Below are 17,763 nucleotides of genomic sequence, written 5' to 3' on the forward strand. Positions count from 1 at the left end.
TGGCTCTTTTTCTCCTCTGAGCCTGTGAGTGATTGTTCCTTCTGCCAAGTCTCACCCTAATCTGCCCTGCTAAGTGCAGAAAGCCTATCCCTTGCAGGTCAGGTCTCTTCCCCCTGCTCCCCGCATCCCTGTGCTTTCCATTGTACTTGCTGCTCTGATAGAATGTGTTAATAACCTGTCTGTCTCCCCTCCTAGACGCCAAGAAAAAGATTTTATTGTGCTAGGACATTGCTGTGTCTCCATATCCAGTCTTCCACCTGGCTTATGTGATAAGTTTGATAAACTTTGTTGAACATATGGATGAAATGGAGTCTTTGGGAGAGTAAATAAAGCCAAGGTCACTTGTTTGGTTTTGCTTAGGGTCCATAGCCAGTACCTGGGGGGCCCCTATGGTACCAGAAACAGAACCTGAAACAACCCTTTGAACTAGCCCTTGGCCCCACGGAGGTGATTTTTTTGTTTGTTTTGCTTTGTTCTGGGGTCACACCCGATGGTGCTGGGGGGCTACTTCTGACTCTGTGTTCCAGAGATGCTCCCAACAGTACTGGGGTCCATGTGGTGCCAGGCATCTAACCTGGGCCTCCCACGTACAAATCCTACTTAGTAGGCACTCAGCCCATGGATCGATCTCTCTGACCCGGAAATGATTTTTTACATCAAGAACTCTTTTGTGGGAAACTATGGGGATGTTGGGACCACAGTGAGAGCAAAGCAGGTAGGGTGTTTGCCTTGTGTGTGGCTGACCTGAGTTTGGCTGGCATCCTATATGTTTCTCCCAAGCGTTTCTAGGAGTAATTTCTGAGTGCAGAGCAAGGAGTAACCTTTGAGTACTGCTGGGTACAGTCCAAAAAAGGAAAAATAAACCCAAAATCAAAAGAAATGGGGATGAGAGTTTTCAAACCTAACCTATACATATTCTTTTGGTGAAACTATCTCTGCCCACTCTTCCACTTGGAATGCCTTACCTGGTTAGCTCTTCCCAGACCCTGGAGTAAAACCCTCCTATTCTTTCACCCATGTTCACCTCCCAGGATCCTGAGAGTCTATTCTGTCCCAATTTGCAGTTGTATCGCTAGTTTTTTAGATCTACCAGCCCATTGTGTTGAGTGATCTGTGGGTGGCATCCTGAAGTCTAAGCATTCATATCCACCATGTTCCTAACTCTCACAGCAGAGCACGTAGAGCACAGACAGCACTGGAGCCTCTAGCCTCCAGGGCAACTGCCAGTCTGTATCCTATCACTGCCTGTGAAGCGGAGCAAGTGTCCTCACTTTTTGTTTGTTTTGGGGCCTACCCAGTGGAGCTCTAGGGGTTATTCCTTGCTCTGCACTCAAGAATCACTGCTGGCAGACTCAGGGAACCTGATGGGAAGCCAGGGATCGAACCTGGATCAGCACCTTGCAAGGCAGATGCCCTCCTCACGTTTCTGTGCCTCTGTTTCCTCACTTCAAGATAAATATCTTAGGGGCTGGAGCGATAGCACAGCGGGTAGGGCGTTTGCCTTGCACGCGGCCGACCCAGGTTCGAATCCCAGCATCCCATATGGTCCCCTGAGCACCGCCAGGGGTGATTCCTGAGTGCATGAGCCAGGAGTGACCCCTGTGCATCGCCAGGTGTGACCCAAAAAGCAAAAAAAAAAAAAAAAAAGATAAATATCTTAGGAGTATGGAGTGATTTGGTTTATGGGATTATTGAAGAATTAACTGTCTGTGTTTGGTAGCCAATCTATAGAATCGTAGTCTCTGAAAGTCCCTGTCAAAAAGTCACAGTTTTACTCCCTTCCCATAGTGAAAGGGTTGATTGTGTAATCCATGCAATGTTGTATAACAAACAGTATATAACTTCTAAAAGCTAGATTTTAAGACTATTTTTATTTTATTTATTTAATTATTTATTTATCTGCTTTTTGGGTCACACCAGGCGATGCACAGTCACTCCTAGCTTTGCACTCAGGAATTACTCCTGGCGGTGCTCAGGGAACCATATGGGATGCTGGGAATTGAACCCGGGTCGGCCGCATGCAAGGCAAACGCCCTACCCGCTATGCTATTGCTCCAGCCCCTTAAGACTATTTTTAGAGACTTTTAAAATTTGTTTGTTTGGGGCCACATCTGGTGTTGCTCAGGGCTGACTCTTGGCTCTGTGCTCAGGGATTACTCCTGGTGGGGCTCATGGAACCATATGGAATTCCGGGGATCAAACATGGCTCAGTTGCAAGCAAGGCAAGCACTGTGCTGTTCTATCTCTCAGAAAACCTAGAACTGAGGTTTTCTGCCAACAGCCAAAAGCCAACACCATCATTCCAAGTTTGAGCCATTTTAGAAACTGATCCTCCTCTCAGTCAGATCTCAGATTTCTGCAGTCCTGAACCACATCAAGACTGCACCTACATGAAAAGCCAGAATCAGGCCCATTCAACTAAGCTGCTCTTGAATTTTTGACCAGTTTTGAAATGAGTTGTTACACAGCTATAGGGAAGAATGCATAAAATACTTGGAATGATAGGGCTGCCTTGATAGGACATCAGAGTGCCTTGCCTTGCATGTGGCAAAGTCAGGTTCAATCCCTGGCATACCACAAGGTCCCCTGTGTACCTCCAGGTGTAATTACTGAATGCAGAGCCAGGAGTAACCCCGGAGCATAGCCAGAGTGGCCCCCAAACAAGAAAAAGCAGCAACAAAACCTCAAACAAAAACAAACCAAAAAAAGAATGATGTCTGAAAGATTCCCTACAACTGTTATCCATTGTTAACTTTTATTGTTTTGGTTTCTGGAGCACACCTGGTAGTGTTCATGTGCTACTTCCACTCTGTACATCAGGGATCGTTCTGAGCTATGTTGGGAACCAGATGGTGTCTGGAATTGAACCTTGGACTCCTACATTCAAAGCATGCTTAGCCCATCCCTCAGGCCCATTAACTATAGATAGGAAGACCAAGGTTCAGGCTGGTAAAGGGCACATAGCTAGGAAGTGTCAGGGGCTGGAGTGATAGTACAGTGCAAGCACACTTGCCTTGTATGCAATTGAACTGGGTTCGATCCCAGCAACCCATATGGTCCTCTGAGCACCTCTAGGAGTGATTTCTGTGTGCAGAGCCAGTGGTAAACCCTGAGCTCTTCAAGGTATGGCCCCAAACACAAAAAATTAAACAAACAAAAAAGTGGCAGAGCCAGCATGTCAAAACTAGGGGTTCTAGTGCCAAATCCTGGACTCCTTTTCCTTTGTCTTGTTGTTCCCACTATCTATTGTGTGACAATATCTAGTGGCATGAAACAACCATATATTATGCTCCTAGACTTTGAGAAGCTGAAGTTCAAAACACACTGGGATTGTGTTGATCTGTTCCACCATGTCTGGAGCCTGAGATGGAAAAACTGAAGGTCTGGAGGTGATCTGACAGTAGGGGGCAGTATCATCACTCCCTGGCCTGCTGAGCAATGTTGCTGTTTTGGACAGTCCCCTCCTGTGGACTGCCAGTCCCCTCATGTGGACATGTGGAGTCTTCAAGTGTCCTGGCCATCCTCATATCATGTTCTAGAATAAGGGTAGTCAGTAGAAGAGGCAGAGGGTCAGTTTCTCTTAAGTTTGACCTAGAAAGAGACCCAGTATCACTTATAACATAACCAGTTGGTCAATTGGTCACAGAGTGGAGCTTTAAAAGAAGACTTCTGGGGCAGGAGCAATAGCACAGCGGGTAGGGCGTTTGCCTTGCACACAGCCAACTGGGTTCGATTCCCAGCATCCCATATGGTCCCCTGAGCACCACCAGGGGTAATTCCTGAGTGCAGAGCCAGAAGTAACCCCTGTGCATCGCCAGGTGTGACCCAAAAAGCAAAAAAAAAAAAAACAAAAAACAAAAACTTCCATCCTTGCCTTCGGAAGAGGGGTCACCCCGATCATAACGTGTGAGGTGTGAGTAGGAAAGACCTCCAGGATCCTCCTGAGAGGAGGCAATTTGCTCCAGTGTGGTCTTGGCTCCAAGACGAAGGCAGTTGTGCCCACCGTCTGGGTGTGGTTTACAAAGTCTAGCCTGTCTTAATTCTAAATGTTTCAAAATTTCCCTAACTCAGCACACATTTATTGAGTTTCTTCTGTTGTTGATACATAATCCTTGGCCTTTGGATTACCAATCAAAAAATAAAGAATATTAGGTAAAAATTTTTTTTAAAAAGTAAAAGACTTGGTCCTGGGCTGGGTGGTGGTGCGATGGCTAAACACACCAAGAAGGTGGGGATCGTGGGTAAGTACGGGACTCGATACGGCGCCTCTCTCCGGAAGATGGTGAAGAAGATCGAGATCAGCCACATGCCAAGTACATGTATGTACTCCTTCTGCGGCAAGACCAAGATGAAGAGACGAGCCGTGGGCATTTGGCACTGTGGTTCCTGCATGAAAACTGTCACCGGGGGCACCTGGCCCTACGATACCACTTCTGCTGTCACAGTCAAATCTGCCATCAGAAGACTGAAGGAATTGAAAGACCAGTAGAGCTGCCATCAGAAGCATTGCTAGCCTATAATAAATGGCTTAATTTACGTAAAAAAAAAAAAGTAAAAGACTTTCTGGCCTCTGCTGGTCATCAAAAGGCATTTCAAATAATTTTGGGAGATATTTTAATTGTAAAACCCAGGGCCAGGTGATAGTTTAAAGGTTAGAGCAATTGCCAAGTCTGATCCCGGCACCATGTGAATTACACTGCATGTCACTCTAGTGACCTGCACTTGTTTTTTGTTTGTTTTTAGACCATATCCAGGTATGCTCAGGGCTTATTCCTAGCTTGCTCTGCACTTAGGAGTCATTTCTGACATGGTCAATAGACCATATGGGGTACTAATAATTGAACTCAGGTCAGACATGTTCAAGGCAAGGGGGCTGGAGTGATAGCACAGCGGGTAGGGCGTTTGCCTTGCACGCGGCCGACCCGGGTTCGAATCCCAGCATCCCATATGGTCCCCTGAGCACCGCCAGGGGTGATTCCTGAGTGCATGAGCCAGGAGTGACCCCTGTGCATTGCTGGGTGTGACCCAAAAAGCAAAAAAAAAAAAAAAAAGACATGTTCAAGGCAGCGCTTTACCTGTTGTACTATCTTTCTGATCCAGCATTTATCTGTTTGTTTGTTTGTTTGTTTGTGGTTGTTGTTGGATGGGAGGGGTAGCAGAGCAGCGCAGGGCTTGCTCCGGCTCTGTGCTCAGGGATCACTCCTGGAGGGCTTGAGGGACCACGTGGAATGTCAGAGATTGAACCCAGATAGGGCACTTGCCTTGCACACATTCCCTACCTACTGTACTGTCTCACACATTCGTTTGATTTTTTTTTTCCAGGAGCTACATTCAGCAATATTCACAGGTTACTCCTGGTTCTGCTCTCAGTTATCACTCCTGGTAAGTGCTCAGATCATATGGAATACTAAGGATGAAACCTGGGTCAGCCATGTGCGAGGCACATGCTCTACCTGCTGTACTCTTGCTCCAGTGCCCGCTTAATTGTTTTTTAGAGCCACAGCCAAACTCCAGTTCTGGCAGGGCTCAGGGGACTAAACGTGGTGCCAGGTCTAATCCCATTTGGCAGCGTACACGGCAAGCACCCTGCCCACTCTACCGCCTCTGCCGGGCCTGGGTTTATATTTCTGCGCCCAAACAGCACTGAGCCCCCAATTTCCAACACTGAACCTTCACAGTAAGGAAGTGTCTTCAGGAGCCATCCTGGACTCCCTGCTTTCCTGGAGGACAAAACCAAATAAAATTGCCAAACCTGAGCTAGAGGAACATCTCAAAGGGCTAAAACAAATGCTCTGTGCATGTGCTGAAACCCCAGGTTTCATCCCGAGTTCTCTGCAGGCCCCTGAATGACCTCTGAGCACCACTGGTGTGGCCTTGAAACAAGACAAATACAGCACAAAATGAAAAGAAATGAAAAGAAAACAATGGCCACATTCACAGCAGTCTCCCCGGTTTGTTTGGTGAGGATGCAGAAGAATCTCTTCCCTCCTTGGCAGGTGTTCTCCGTTGCCTCTATTTTGTGTATGCCACAAAGAAACAAACTCTAGGCCTGAGAGATAGCAGAGAGGATAAGGCACGTAGCCAACCAGTGTTCAATCCCCTGCATATTCCCTTGAGCACAGAGCCAGGAGAAAGCCCTGAGCACCACTGGGTGGGCATAAAAACAAAAATAAAACAAAAAAGATTCAAACTCCCCCAGACTCCATACTGGAGTCACAGCCAGCATTCCGCTTAGGGTGTGGCGGTTGTTTCCCTTTCTTTCTTCTCTCTTTATCATTAACAAAACAAAACAAAAAACTCCACAAGTTCCTGTGCCAAATGATCCACGTGATCATGAAGTACTAATACATGGTAAGGAGGGCTTGAGCTACTTTTGCCTCGCATACAGCTGACCCGGGCTCCTTCCTCAGCATCCCATATGGTCCCGTTCCTCCAAGCACCGCCAAGAGTAATATCTGAGTGCAAAGCCAGGAGTAACCCAGGTGTGGCTCCCTCACAAAACAAACAAACAAAACCACAAGGGGCGAGGGTAGTCAGGGATGCTTCATGACAGCCACGAGGTACCAGGCATTGGGGGAACCAACAGGGATGTGGCTCAGCAGGTAAGCGTACATTCTGCATGTGGAAATATGTGAGGCCCTGGATTCAGTCTCTGACACTGCAGAAAAGCAAACAAAAGGGTGTCAGGGCCTCAACCACATATTGCCAGAGCATAACCAGGATCGATCCGTGAGCGCTGCTTGGTGTGGCCCTAAACCAAAATAATGAAATAAAACCAAAAAAACCTTAGGTAGTGGCTTTGTAGGTTAGTGCATGGAGTAGTGGAAACACCAACATCTGAGGTGACATTTGCCACCTGAGACGCTGAGAGAGGGGGCAGTCCACTCAGCTTCAGGAACTCAGAGGCGGCTTTCTCGGAAGAGAAGGGAATCCTGGGGATAGGAACAAGCGAAGACATGAGAACAGTTTAGTCAACTGCAAGTGACTCAGTGCCGCAGTGGATTCGCTGAGCTGGGTGGTAAGTCTCCAGGACCTGGGGAGCCAGATTTTAAATAAGTATCCCAAAGGCAGATCACTTACTGAGAAGCCTTCTGCAAGCATATGCATGAGGAAAATAGCCACAAAGCTGGCACTGCAGCCTAGCCCGAGGGAGGTTACCACAGGAGAGGTCGGGTTGGGAGGAAAGTGGGTTTGAACATGTGGTATCTGAGATAGTTGTTTCCAGTTAGATTTGTGTTTGGATTGTGTCCCCTGGGTCTACAAGACAGGAACAAATTCCTGATTTAAACCCTTGAATATTAAGGTAAAGGGCCTGATCTTCTATGCTCTGTAGACAAAGAATTAAGGAAGGATCTTATTGTTTTTGTTTGTTGGGGCCATGGACCCACGTGCTTGTGTGCTACTCCTACTGTGCTAGAGGACCATCCAGTGACTCCCGCATGGAAGGCATGCACTTAATCTGTTGAGCTATCTCTCCAGCCCGTCATTTCTTTTTAGGGTTTGTTTGTTTGTTTGTTTGTTTTATCTGGTGGTTCTTGGCTCTGTGCACAGGGATCACTCCTGGCAGTGCTCAGGGAACCATATACAATGCTGGGGATTGACCAGATTTGGCCGCATGCAATGCAAGTACTTGAAGCCCCATACTATTTCTGTGAGAGTGCCTCATACATACAAAACAAACACTCCTCTCTTTTTTTTTTTTCTTTTTGGGTCACACTCGGTTACTCCTGGCTCTGCCCTCAGGAATTACTCCTGGCGGTGCTCAGGGGACCCTATGGGATGCTGGGGATCGAACCTGGCTCGGCTGCCTGCAAAGCAAACACCCTACCCGCTGTACTATAGCTCCAGCCCCTACTTCTAAGCTATATTCCTACCCTAGAGATTTTAAAGATATTATAATGTCTAAAATATAAAATAAAATATAATGGCCCACTAAATGACTTGTCGGGCACAATTCCAAACATTTCAGATGAGTTCATTTGAACATCACAGGAATGCTGTAAAGCAAACACTGCTGCACTTCAGTGAATTTAAGATATCAGTTATAATATATACAATTATGCTTAAATATGTCTTCAACTTCAAATGGATTCCTCAGAGACGTTCAAATGTAAATAAATAAAGGGGAGGCATAGAGTATATGAAATGCATTATCTGTGTTTAAAGATGAGGAAAGGAGCTGGAGCTATAGAACAGTGAGTAGAGGGTTTGGCTTGCATGTGGCCCACCCAGGTTCGATGCCTGGCATTCCCCTGAGCACTGCCAGGAGTGGTTCCTCAGTGAAGAGCCAGGAGTAACCCTTGAGCATCACTAGATGTGGCCCCAAAACATAATAAAAACAAAGTTGAATAAAATTGAGACAGAGGAGAGAGCTCAAAGGCTTGAGTGTCTGCTTTACATAAGGGAATCCTATATCCAAGCCCCAGTACCACAAGTTTCACTGAGCATTCCCAGGTATGATCTCCTGAATACAGAGATGGAGAAACCCCACCCTCTCCAAACAATTAAAATAAAGAAGCATTAGGGCCCAAGAGATAGTATAGCAGGTAAGGTGCTTGCCTTGCATGCAGTCGACTCAAGTTTGACCTCCCCCCCCTTTGCATCCCATATGGTCCCCAGGAGTGATTCCTTAGTGCAGAGCCAGGAGTACTCCTGAACATCACCAAGTCTACCCCCCAAAAAAAAAAAGTAGTATTAGAAGAGCTCCTTAAAAGGACAGGAGAAACTGCCCAACATGTGGCATTCAGAATGGCACTTATTAATGGCACTCACTCCTTATTCAAGGATAAAACATAGCAATCAATAATCAAAAATGGACATTCATTAATTTATTTTCTGATACTTACATTTACTATTTTTTTAAAATTTTAAGGAACAATATGAAACAAATTGTTATATATCTTCCAGGTGTGCAGGCTGGAGTGTGGGAGGAACCTGGGGGCATTGGTGGAGGGGAGGGGACATTGGTGATGGGATTAGTGTTTGAACATTGTACACCTGAAACAACTCCACTATGAACAGCTTTGTAAGCCATGGTGTTTTTTTTTTCCTTTTGGGGTCACACCGGCAATGCACAGGGGATACTCCTGGCTCATGCACTCAGGAATTACTCCTGGTGGTGCTTGGGGGACCATATGGGATGCTGGAAATCAAACCCGGGTGGGCTATGTGCAAGGCAAACGCTCTACCTGCTGTGCTATTGCTCCAGCCCCAAACCATGGTGTTTTAATAAAAAATAAAATTAAAAAAGGAAAATAACATGTAGAAATTAAAAATTGCAGGATGAAGAGATAGTGTAGGGGTTAAGACATGAGATCAAGCTTGAATTGAATCCTAGTTCCCATATGACCAGATGTCACTTCTGAGCACAAAGCCAGGAATAGCCTCTGAGTGTCCTTCCCTACAAAAAAGGGAAAAACTTGCCCAAAGCCCAGAACTAGAATTGGGCAGCTTAACCCCAAAGCTTCCCGACTTTTTTAAAATTTGTTTGGGGGCTACATTTAGCTGTGTTCAGGTATGGTGGTGTTTGGAGGACCACATGTACTGCTAAGATCAAACCTGGGACTCCTCTACACAAAACATGTGCTTGGCCCATTGAATTCTCTCTCAGCCTCAAAGCCCAAGTTTTTAAATAATGTTTGATGCTAGACAGGATGTTGGGACCAATGTGTAATTTTAAGACCAATATGATTACTTGGTGTGTGTGTGTGTGTGTGTGTGTGTGTGTGTGTGTGTGTGATGGTTTTGAGGGGAACAGAAAGAGACAGTTCACCTGAGAGGCTGAGATCCATAATGAGAAGGTTCTAGCATGGACTGGGGCCATGGGCAAAAGGTAACACATAGGACAGGGGCTTCAAAGAATGGGGAAGCCTGCATGCATAGCAGGTTAGGTGTAAAAATAAGCACAATTACAGAATGCTGAGTCTGCAGAGAAAGGGGTAGAGGAGTTGGAGGTGACCTCTGCTGTGGTACTAGGTGTTGCTTCTTGTCCCAGCTTAAGCAGTAATACTGCTCTGGGCCTGGACAAGTATGCACTAAGCACTTGTAAAATAAATGAATGAAGGGAATGTACGATATTGGGAAAACTGTGTGAGCTTTATATGTGATATCTGTCTGTCTGTCTCTCACATTTTTAATATAAAAATGAAGATATTTGAGCTGGAGAGATAGTACGGCAGGCAGGGAGCTTGCTGTACATTTGGCCAACTCAAGTTGGGTCCCCAGCATCCCATGAGGTCTCCTGAGCACTGCCAGGAGTTATTCCTGACTGAAGAGCCAGGAGTAAGCCCCAAGCATCTCAGGGTGTGGCCCTCAAACCAAAATAGCATTCAAAATTTTAATTTTTTTTTTAATTTTTTTTCTTTTTTTTTGGTTTACACCCGGTGATGCACAGGGGTTACTCCTGGCTCACTCAGGAATTACTCCTGGCAGTGTCAAGGGACCATATGGGATGCTGGGGTTCGAACCCGGGTCGGCCGCGTGCAAGGCAAACACCCTACCCGCTGTGCTATCGCTCCAGCCCCAGCATTCAAAATTTTAAAAAGGAAGAAATTGGACTAGAATGTGTGAAACAAAAATAGAAGATACTTTCTCAAGAAGGAAAATGTCCCCATTGCCAGCATATGGATCTGAGGTCTGAGCAAGGGTAGAGTTTTGCTTGTGTGGCAATGCAGGCAGGATTGAACCCAGGGCCTCACACATGTGAGGTGTGTGTTATATTTCTAGTCTCCAGTGTGGGTGTTTTTTTTTGTTTTTTTTTTTGTTTGTTTGTTTTTTGCTTTTTGGGTCACACCTGGCGATGCACAGGGGTTACTCCTGGCTCTGCACTCAGGAATTACCCCTGGCCGTTCTCAGGGGACCATATGGGATGCTGGGATTTGAACCCGGGTCGGCCGCGTGCAAGGCAAACGCCCTACCCGCTGTGCTATCTCTCCAGCCCCAGTGTGGGTGGTTTTTAAAGTTGTCTCAGTGCCTCATATATGCAGGTGGTTGAGAATCTTTGCCCTAGAACCTCCAGGTACCCATTTCAAAAGCCACTGGGCTAGTGGAAAGCAGGATCCTTCCAGGACTGGGGCTCTTTAGCTTGGCCTGGTTGGTGACAGGACTTTCTTTTCATGTTCCACTTTCCCTTTGCCATACCAAAAACTCCTGAGAGCCAGGAAACCAAACACCAGTGTTTCTCAACACCACACTGTGGCTTTATTTTTATGTTGTTGTTTTTTTGGGGACACACCCAGTGATGCTCAGGGTTACTCCTGGCTCTGCAGTCAGGAATTACTCCTGGCAGTGCTCAGGGGACTATATGGGATGCTGGGAATCAAACCCTGTTTGGCCATGTGCATAGAAAGCACTTTCTTGCTTACAAAGACTGTGGTCCCAAAACTATGGCTTTCTGGACAGGATAATTATAATTGATGTGTGTGTGTGTTTGTGTGTGTGTGTGTGTGTGTGTGTGAGAGAGAGAGAGAGAGAGAGAGAGAGAGAGAGAGAGAGGGAGAGAGAGAGGGAGAGGGAGAGGGAGGGAGGGAGAGAGAGTATAGAGTATAGTGATGGTGGTAGTATGGGGTTGGGGGAAGAGTGTCGGGTCATACTCAATGGTGCTCAGGAGTACTCCCAATTCTGCAGTCAGGTGTCACTCCTGTATGAGTGCTTGGGGTTGCTACTGAAGTGATGAGGGGACCATACAGTGCTAGGCATGGAACTGGGCTTGGCCTCATGCAAAGCAAGCTTCATGACTCTCTTTGGCCTGGACAGACTTATTTTTTAAGCTGTAGGACTCTTGTGCATTTTAGGATGATGCATGTATCCCTGGTCCCTACCCGGCTAGAGATCAGTAACACATCATCCCCCTCAACAGAGCAATAGAAATTTCCCCAGAGGGGCTGGAGCGGTAACACAGTGGGTAGGGTGTTTGCCTTGCACGTGGCCGACCTGGGTTCAATTCCCAGAATCCCTTATGGTCCCCTGAGCACCACCAAGAGTAATTCCTGAGTGCAGAGCCAGGAGTAACCCCTGAGCGTTGCTGGGTGTGACCCAAAAAGAAAAAAACAAAAGAAAAGAAATTTCTCCAGAGCCCAGGACATAGTCCATAAGCTGAGGCACATGCTTTGTTTGTAGTAATTCAACCTCGTAAGCACTTCCAAGTATGATCCCCTAACACAGAACCAGGAGTAGTTCCCAAGTACTGTTAGATGTGGCTCCCAAACAAATCTAAAAACAATTTCTCTGGACAGAGCGAAATATCTCCTGGGATACAGAATCCCCTTCTCTGAGAATAGCAGAGCTTCCCTGGGCCTGCTGGCCTTCCTCTACCCAACCCCACTGGAGTAAGAGGGTTCAGATCATTAACAGCAGCTTTAATTGGGCCTGGTAGAAGGAAGGCTCCCATAAGGCCAAGACTTCACAATGTTCAGTGGAGGAAGAACAAACATGCCAGAGGACTGACTGATGTGTCTCACTCAGGAGGGAGGGAGTTATCCAGAACAATCATTCTCGGATTCCCAATAAGTCATAGTAGCTTTGGGGCAGGCAGCCCCTGTTTCCCAGAACAGGTAGAAGCAGGTGTGGGAGTGGTGGATTGTGCAGAGAGGGGGCAGTTTTTCACTCTATTTTCCTGGCAGGGGTGACTGCTCCTCTCTGGTTGGCTGAGGAGTGGAAAGGTGGAGTTTCCTAGGATCCCTGAAGGCCATTTGTAGCTAGGATCCTGGGGGTGCCTGGAGTTTCAGGATCTGAAATTTGGGGGTCTATGATTCTATTTCCCCAGGGAAGTAGAAGTTGTGGGGGTGCATTTCTTTAATCTGGAAGTTGGAAGCGATCGTCATCTTTACAGGTCATCTTTTGCTTCAAGGGATCTGGACCTGGGGACAGACAGAGGCTAGGAGGCCTGGGAAGAGGGTCGGGGTGGGAAGTGGGGAGGCAGAAGGATGGGTAGAGGACAGTACTGGTCAGGTCAGAGCTGGTGAGGCTTTCATCTGCCCTTATACCCCAACTCACTCTATCTTGAGGGCGACAACACCTAGGAGCAGCGCAGTTGTGAAGACAGAAAGGAGCAGAATTCTTGCTTCCCAAAGATCATGGCTTCCTGCAGAGAGCCGAGGAGAAGAAAACTGATTCTGAGTACCACATCTGTGGGCATTTGGAGGGCGTAAACATTGGATATCAGGGCGGGGTGAGGTGGGGGTTGGGGAAGAAGGACCTGGGAAGCAGCGTTTTCGGGGCCAACAGTACACCTCAAAGCTCTCACAGGTGGAACAGTTGTACAGGATGGTGCTGCCCCCTGCAGGAGATAGTGAGAACAGGGCGGGGGAAGGGACAGCCGGGCTTCACCCTGCCTGCTACCTCACCCCCACCGCCACTGCAGATACCCTGGGGCCCCTGGAGCTTGTCCCCCTCCCCTGAGCCGTTTCTACTCACGGCAAGCAGGAGCACAGAGCGCTGAAATGAAACAGGGGATGAAGTAGCTTGATCCGCACCCCGTTTACTGGAGATCCAAGGGACTCCTGACCACCTCCCACACAAATACCTTCCCTGGTGTACTCTGGGAACTTGGTCTTTTGAAGCCATCGCCAATATTTTAGGAGTGAGGACAGAGAGCCTTTGATCTCTGGGGGAAGAAGGAATAGTTTTGCTGCCTAGGGCTTCAACAGTTCAGGTTCGCTTCCCTGCTTCCCCCGCCTCCACCACCCCTACCCTCAGGTCTCTGCCTTCTCTCCTCCCCCCTTCCGCCACAGCCTCTAGACTGTGCTGCTGGAGCTCACCGATGACCCTCAGGACTCTGTGTGTCTTCTCTGTGACTTTGTTCATGGTCGTCTCATCTATGGAGAAGGGCAAGGACCTGCAATTTCCTTACCGGCCCAAGGGCTCTTTCCCAGTTCTACAGCCGCTCTCCAAGGAGAGGGTGGTGTGCCAGCTGAAGGCCAGAGAGCTGGGAGCCACATGTGGCTCTGCTTGGGGCACAGGATGACCGACCCCTGCTGGGCCTGTCTCTAACTGTGACTATGGCTCACCTAAAGCAAAAGCTGTGAAGTTCCACGAGGCTTCACAGTCCTTCCACTGGATCTCCATCTGGCTGCAGAGCTGAGCCAGGCGGCCTGATAAGTCTCGGGCAGGGAGGTGGCAAAAGATGCATGCCTGGGAGGCTGCCAAGAAAAGCCCTCCTAGTGCCAGCATCCACATGAGACCCACTAGGGGAATCACACAGGACTGGCCCACCGAGGCGGAAAAGTCTCAGAATGCTGTATCCTGGTTCCAGACCTTTGCCTGGCAGTTCTAGAGTGTTTCAGAATGATGCCATGAATCCATCCCTGACTGGGGTAAACTTATTGCCTAAAGAACTGAGGGACAGATGACATTTCTTACCAGGTCATGAAGAGAGGAACAATGCTTCCACTGAACAGCACCCCCAACCCTCAGCAGCCTTTACAAGTTTGTTTCCAAAAGCAATTTTATTTTTCTTCTTGTAAATCATGACCCCCCAGTGAAGAATTTTGAGAGGTTATCAGTAGCCCATCCCATCAGGGACCCAGAAATCCTTTATGTGCTCTCTCCCAAACTATTTTCTCTCTGCCCTGGGCAGCCTTTTTTTTTTTTTTTTTTGTCTGCTCTATCTTGGGGACCACACTGGACTTACTTCTGGCTCTATACTCAGGGATCACTCCTGGTAGGTTTGGGGGGCTATTTGGGGTTTTCCCTGAAACCCAGGGATCAAACCTGGGTCATCTGTGTCCAAGGGAAGCACCCTACTCACTGTATTATCTCTCAAACCCTGCTGTGCAGCTTTGGGCCTTCTCCAGTTATCTCTAAGTAATAGAACTATGTTGCCAAGCAACCAAAAGTTCCATACAGGCCTCCAAGGCTAAGCCCAGGAGCTTCTCTTATCTCTCAGCAGGGAGATCCTGGTGACTCAAACCCTATTAGGTATCTCCTGCTGCTGATATGAATGCACATGCATGAATACACATAGACTCACCCCTTGTCAAGAAAGTACTAATTCACCATCTACTCACAAACATACCTGTTACTAAAACAGTTGCTGGGCAACTCCAATCAGGTTCAGACAGGCAGACACCACATAAAGACTGGCACAACAGATCCGGATCCAGCAACACTGGATTTGGTGAAGCCAGGATGCCACGGATACACTTGGCTGGGAGGACGGGAGTGTAGCCCAAGGAGCTGGATCTCTAGCTTTGTATACAGAAGGCCTGGTTTTGATTCCTGGCACTACCTGAAGCAACCCCTGACCCCTGAGCTGGCTCAGTTGTGGTTCAAACAAACAGAAAACTAGGTGCGCTGGCTGAAGTGCATTAAAGGAAGTCAGGCCAGGACCCAAGATCTACATTCCTCTCCACAGCCACCCCCTTTCAAATATCCTGTCAAACAGTTGGGCATTTCAGCAGGAGGCTACAACCTCATAATTAAAAGTAGGGGATTCTGCCAGCTCCCAATGCCAACGTAGAGTGGGGGTGTAGGTGGGTAGTTTTACTGTCTCCCTAGCACATGGTTTGGACACAGCAAAGAATCCCCTTCCCCATGTTCCAGAGTATTTTGACCTACCAGTGGTCAGGCCAAGCCAGGTAACTCAGCTCCAGCAGAAGCCACGGTCCAAGAGACCCAAATTCCCTTTCGCCAACCTCAGAGTCTCTCCAGGGCTCCTCTAGGCCTAAAGGGGACCCTCGACTACTGAACTCCAACCAAGGAAAGGAGGTCCTCCTAGGATTAGTACCAGTCCCAACCCCCTGGACCACTTATCAGCCCTTGCTGGGCTCAGGTTTGGGGATCCCTGTCCACATCTGGGTTCAAGACAGGTACAATGGGGGTCTCCAGCTTCCAGTTTCCAGGGCAGAGCTAGGAAAAGGCGTCAGGGGAGATATTATTGCTTCTGCTTCCCATCACTCGCCCCCCCCCCAACCCCGCCAGTCCAAATCAAACTAAAGGCAGTGTTCTCAGTGTCGGACAAAGCGCAGAGATCTGGAGTTGAGCAGATCGTCAGGATCAGGGAAGACTGAGTCCAGACGGAAATTGTGCTCCAGAGCCACTCTCAGTACCTCCTCCAGAAAACCTGGCGTGCCCACAACTTCCCGTTTCTCTCCTGGCCCACCAGTCCACAGTGGCTGCAGCCCCAGTCTCCTATATTCCACCTCAGGGAGTTCTGTGGGGTGAGGGGCCCACTCCAGCCGAAAGTGTGGGCCTTCCTCTGCTCTGTCCTCATTGGCCACACCAAATCGGGCCCGCAAGGCCCCCAGACACTCAGGGTCGGTGCAGAAGAGATTGGCTCGGAAGGTGTTCACCTGCACAGAACTCAGCTCATAGTGGTGTGGGCCCTTGCGCGCAGAGAAGTGTACCAGGCGTGGGCTGGTGTCCACATCTGCATGGAGGAGGGCGGCTGTGGATGTCGGTGTCCCCCGAGAGGCTTCCAGTTCCCGAAGGGCGTCCAGAAGGGGCTGAATCTGGTAGAAGTCAGCCTCTGCCCGGAGTAGCGCCGTTTCCCCGTATCCCCGGGGCAGGTCAAGGCGGCCCAGTCGCAGAAAATTGAGAATGTGCCGGAAGGCTTTGCCATCCCTGTCGATGAAGTAGTGGCCTCCCTGAGGGTTGAGGTTGGGGTGCATGGGAGTGCCAGCCCTAAACATGGCGCCCAGCATGGAGTCTGGGAAGCGAGTCAGGGTCTCCAAAGTGGTGGAATAGAGCGTGCCCCCCACATTCAGGGTCACGGGGCCCCCAAAGGAGGGGGGCGAAGAGGGCACAGGAGGAGGAGAAATTTTGGGGCGTGTAGGAGACACTGAAAGAGAAAAGGTGAAATTTCTGGAGTGTGCTCCTGGGATGGTAAGGTTCAGACTGTCAGTTGAAGGCACAGGTAGGCGAACAAGGTGGCAAAACTTGGGATTCCCCCCCGGCTACTTGGTGGTGGGGGACAGTTTCTGCTGCGAAACCTCAGAGGGTTGCGAGAACAGATGAAAAGAGCAGAGGGAAGCCAGAGAGGAAAGATCTCGATCCAAACTTAATCTACGCTGCGATTTCTGCGGGCTTCAGACAGAGTGGGTTTCTGGAATCCAACCAGCAGGTGACGGTGGCGAGCACCAGGCCGACCCCTTTCAAGAGGGCCCGGCTTCCGAGCTCTCGGGCAGGTCCCAGTGGCCTGGGGTCAGTCTCCGCAGCGCCCCGTCGGCCGGGAGAGGCCTGGCTGGCTCTGGCGCGGGTCCGGGGAGCCGGAGGTGCTGCCGACGGGCGCCGATGGAGGAACGCTTCGGAGTCGCCAGGGGAGTGACGCCGCACCCTCGATCCGAGCTGGCGGGGCCCGAGGACTTGGCTGGAAGAAGTCGGGAACCGCGGGAGTCGGGAGCCGCCGCCTGGGTCGGGAGTCGCCGCAGCGCCGCAGTCCTCTCCGCCCCCAGGAAGTGGCCTCAGGACAGCGCCCCCCGCCCCCGGCCCTTTAAGAGGCGGCTCCGCCCCGGCCCCGCCCCCCGCCCCCGCGGCCCGGGGAGATGGGAGCCGCGGGACGCCGAGCCCGGGGACCGGGCCGACGGGCTGGACTGGCTGGCGCAAGCGGAGGTGCACTCCGGAAGGTGACTCAGGCTCCCAGGTGTGCCCAAGCGCACGTCTGCAGCCCGGCGGGTCCGAGTCTCCCCTCCTGGCGCGCAGCAACCGCCCGCACCGGCCATCCGAGCCTTGGGGCGCCCGCTGCCCCCGCATCCCCGGCGCGCCCGTCGGGAATTCCTAAGAGGGCGGGCGCTGAGCCGCCGCATTCCCGGGATGCCTGTGGGCCGG

The 17,763-nt window shown here is 49.6% G+C and overlaps 3 protein-coding genes across 3 annotated transcripts; 1 reads left to right on the top strand and 2 right to left on the bottom strand.

The window, feature by feature from the left end:
- Positions 1 to 4,207: 4,207 nt before the first annotated feature.
- Positions 4,208 to 4,536, top strand: LOC129403654 (60S ribosomal protein L37a-like). Its single transcript, XM_055133478.1, has one exon. It carries the CDS (start codon positions 4,208 to 4,210, stop codon positions 4,487 to 4,489), a length of 282 nt encoding a protein of 93 aa, XP_054989453.1. The 3' UTR covers positions 4,490 to 4,536.
- An 8,453-nt stretch (positions 4,537 to 12,989) lies between these two features.
- On the bottom strand, positions 12,990 to 14,175 carry TMEM95 (transmembrane protein 95). The gene is made up of 6 exons (XM_004605206.1): positions 14,007 to 14,175; positions 13,758 to 13,814; positions 13,523 to 13,603; positions 13,414 to 13,434; positions 13,196 to 13,276; positions 12,990 to 13,081 (listed from the first exon to the last, which is right to left on the bottom strand). The coding sequence occupies exons 1-6, from the start codon at positions 14,173 to 14,175 to the stop codon at positions 12,990 to 12,992; spliced, it is 501 nt and encodes a 166-aa protein (XP_004605263.1).
- A 203-nt stretch (positions 14,176 to 14,378) lies between these two features.
- KCTD11 (potassium channel tetramerization domain containing 11) lies at positions 14,379 to 16,756 on the bottom strand. The gene has a single exon (XM_055132704.1). The coding sequence runs from the start codon at positions 16,638 to 16,640 to the stop codon at positions 15,945 to 15,947; it is 696 nt and encodes a 231-aa protein (XP_054988679.1). The 5' UTR covers positions 16,641 to 16,756; the 3' UTR covers positions 14,379 to 15,944.
- Between the last annotated feature and the right edge of the window lie 1,007 nt (positions 16,757 to 17,763).

Source organism: Sorex araneus, chromosome 3, assembly GCF_027595985.1.
Source record: "Sorex araneus isolate mSorAra2 chromosome 3, mSorAra2.pri, whole genome shotgun sequence".
NCBI classification, from domain to species: domain Eukaryota; kingdom Metazoa; phylum Chordata; class Mammalia; order Eulipotyphla; family Soricidae; genus Sorex; species Sorex araneus.

Coding starts and splice junctions, on each gene's coding strand:
- LOC129403654 (XM_055133478.1), top strand. CDS start 4,208: ATGGCTAAACACACCAAGAAGGTGGGGATCGTGGGTAAGTACGGGACT.
- TMEM95 (XM_004605206.1), bottom strand. CDS start 14,175: ATGTGGATGCTGGCACTAGGAGGGCTTTTCTTGGCAGCCTCCCAGGCA. Junction 13,604..13,757: donor CAGAGTCCTGAGGGTCATCG/GTGAGCTCCAGC, acceptor TTCTTCCCCCAG/AGATCAAAGGCTCTCTGTCC. Junction 13,435..13,522: donor CCCAGAGTACACCAGGGAAG/GTATTTGTGTGG, acceptor GTTTCATTTCAG/CGCTCTGTGCTCCTGCTTGC.
- KCTD11 (XM_055132704.1), bottom strand. CDS start 16,640: ATGCTGGGCGCCATGTTTAGGGCTGGCACTCCCATGCACCCCAACCTC.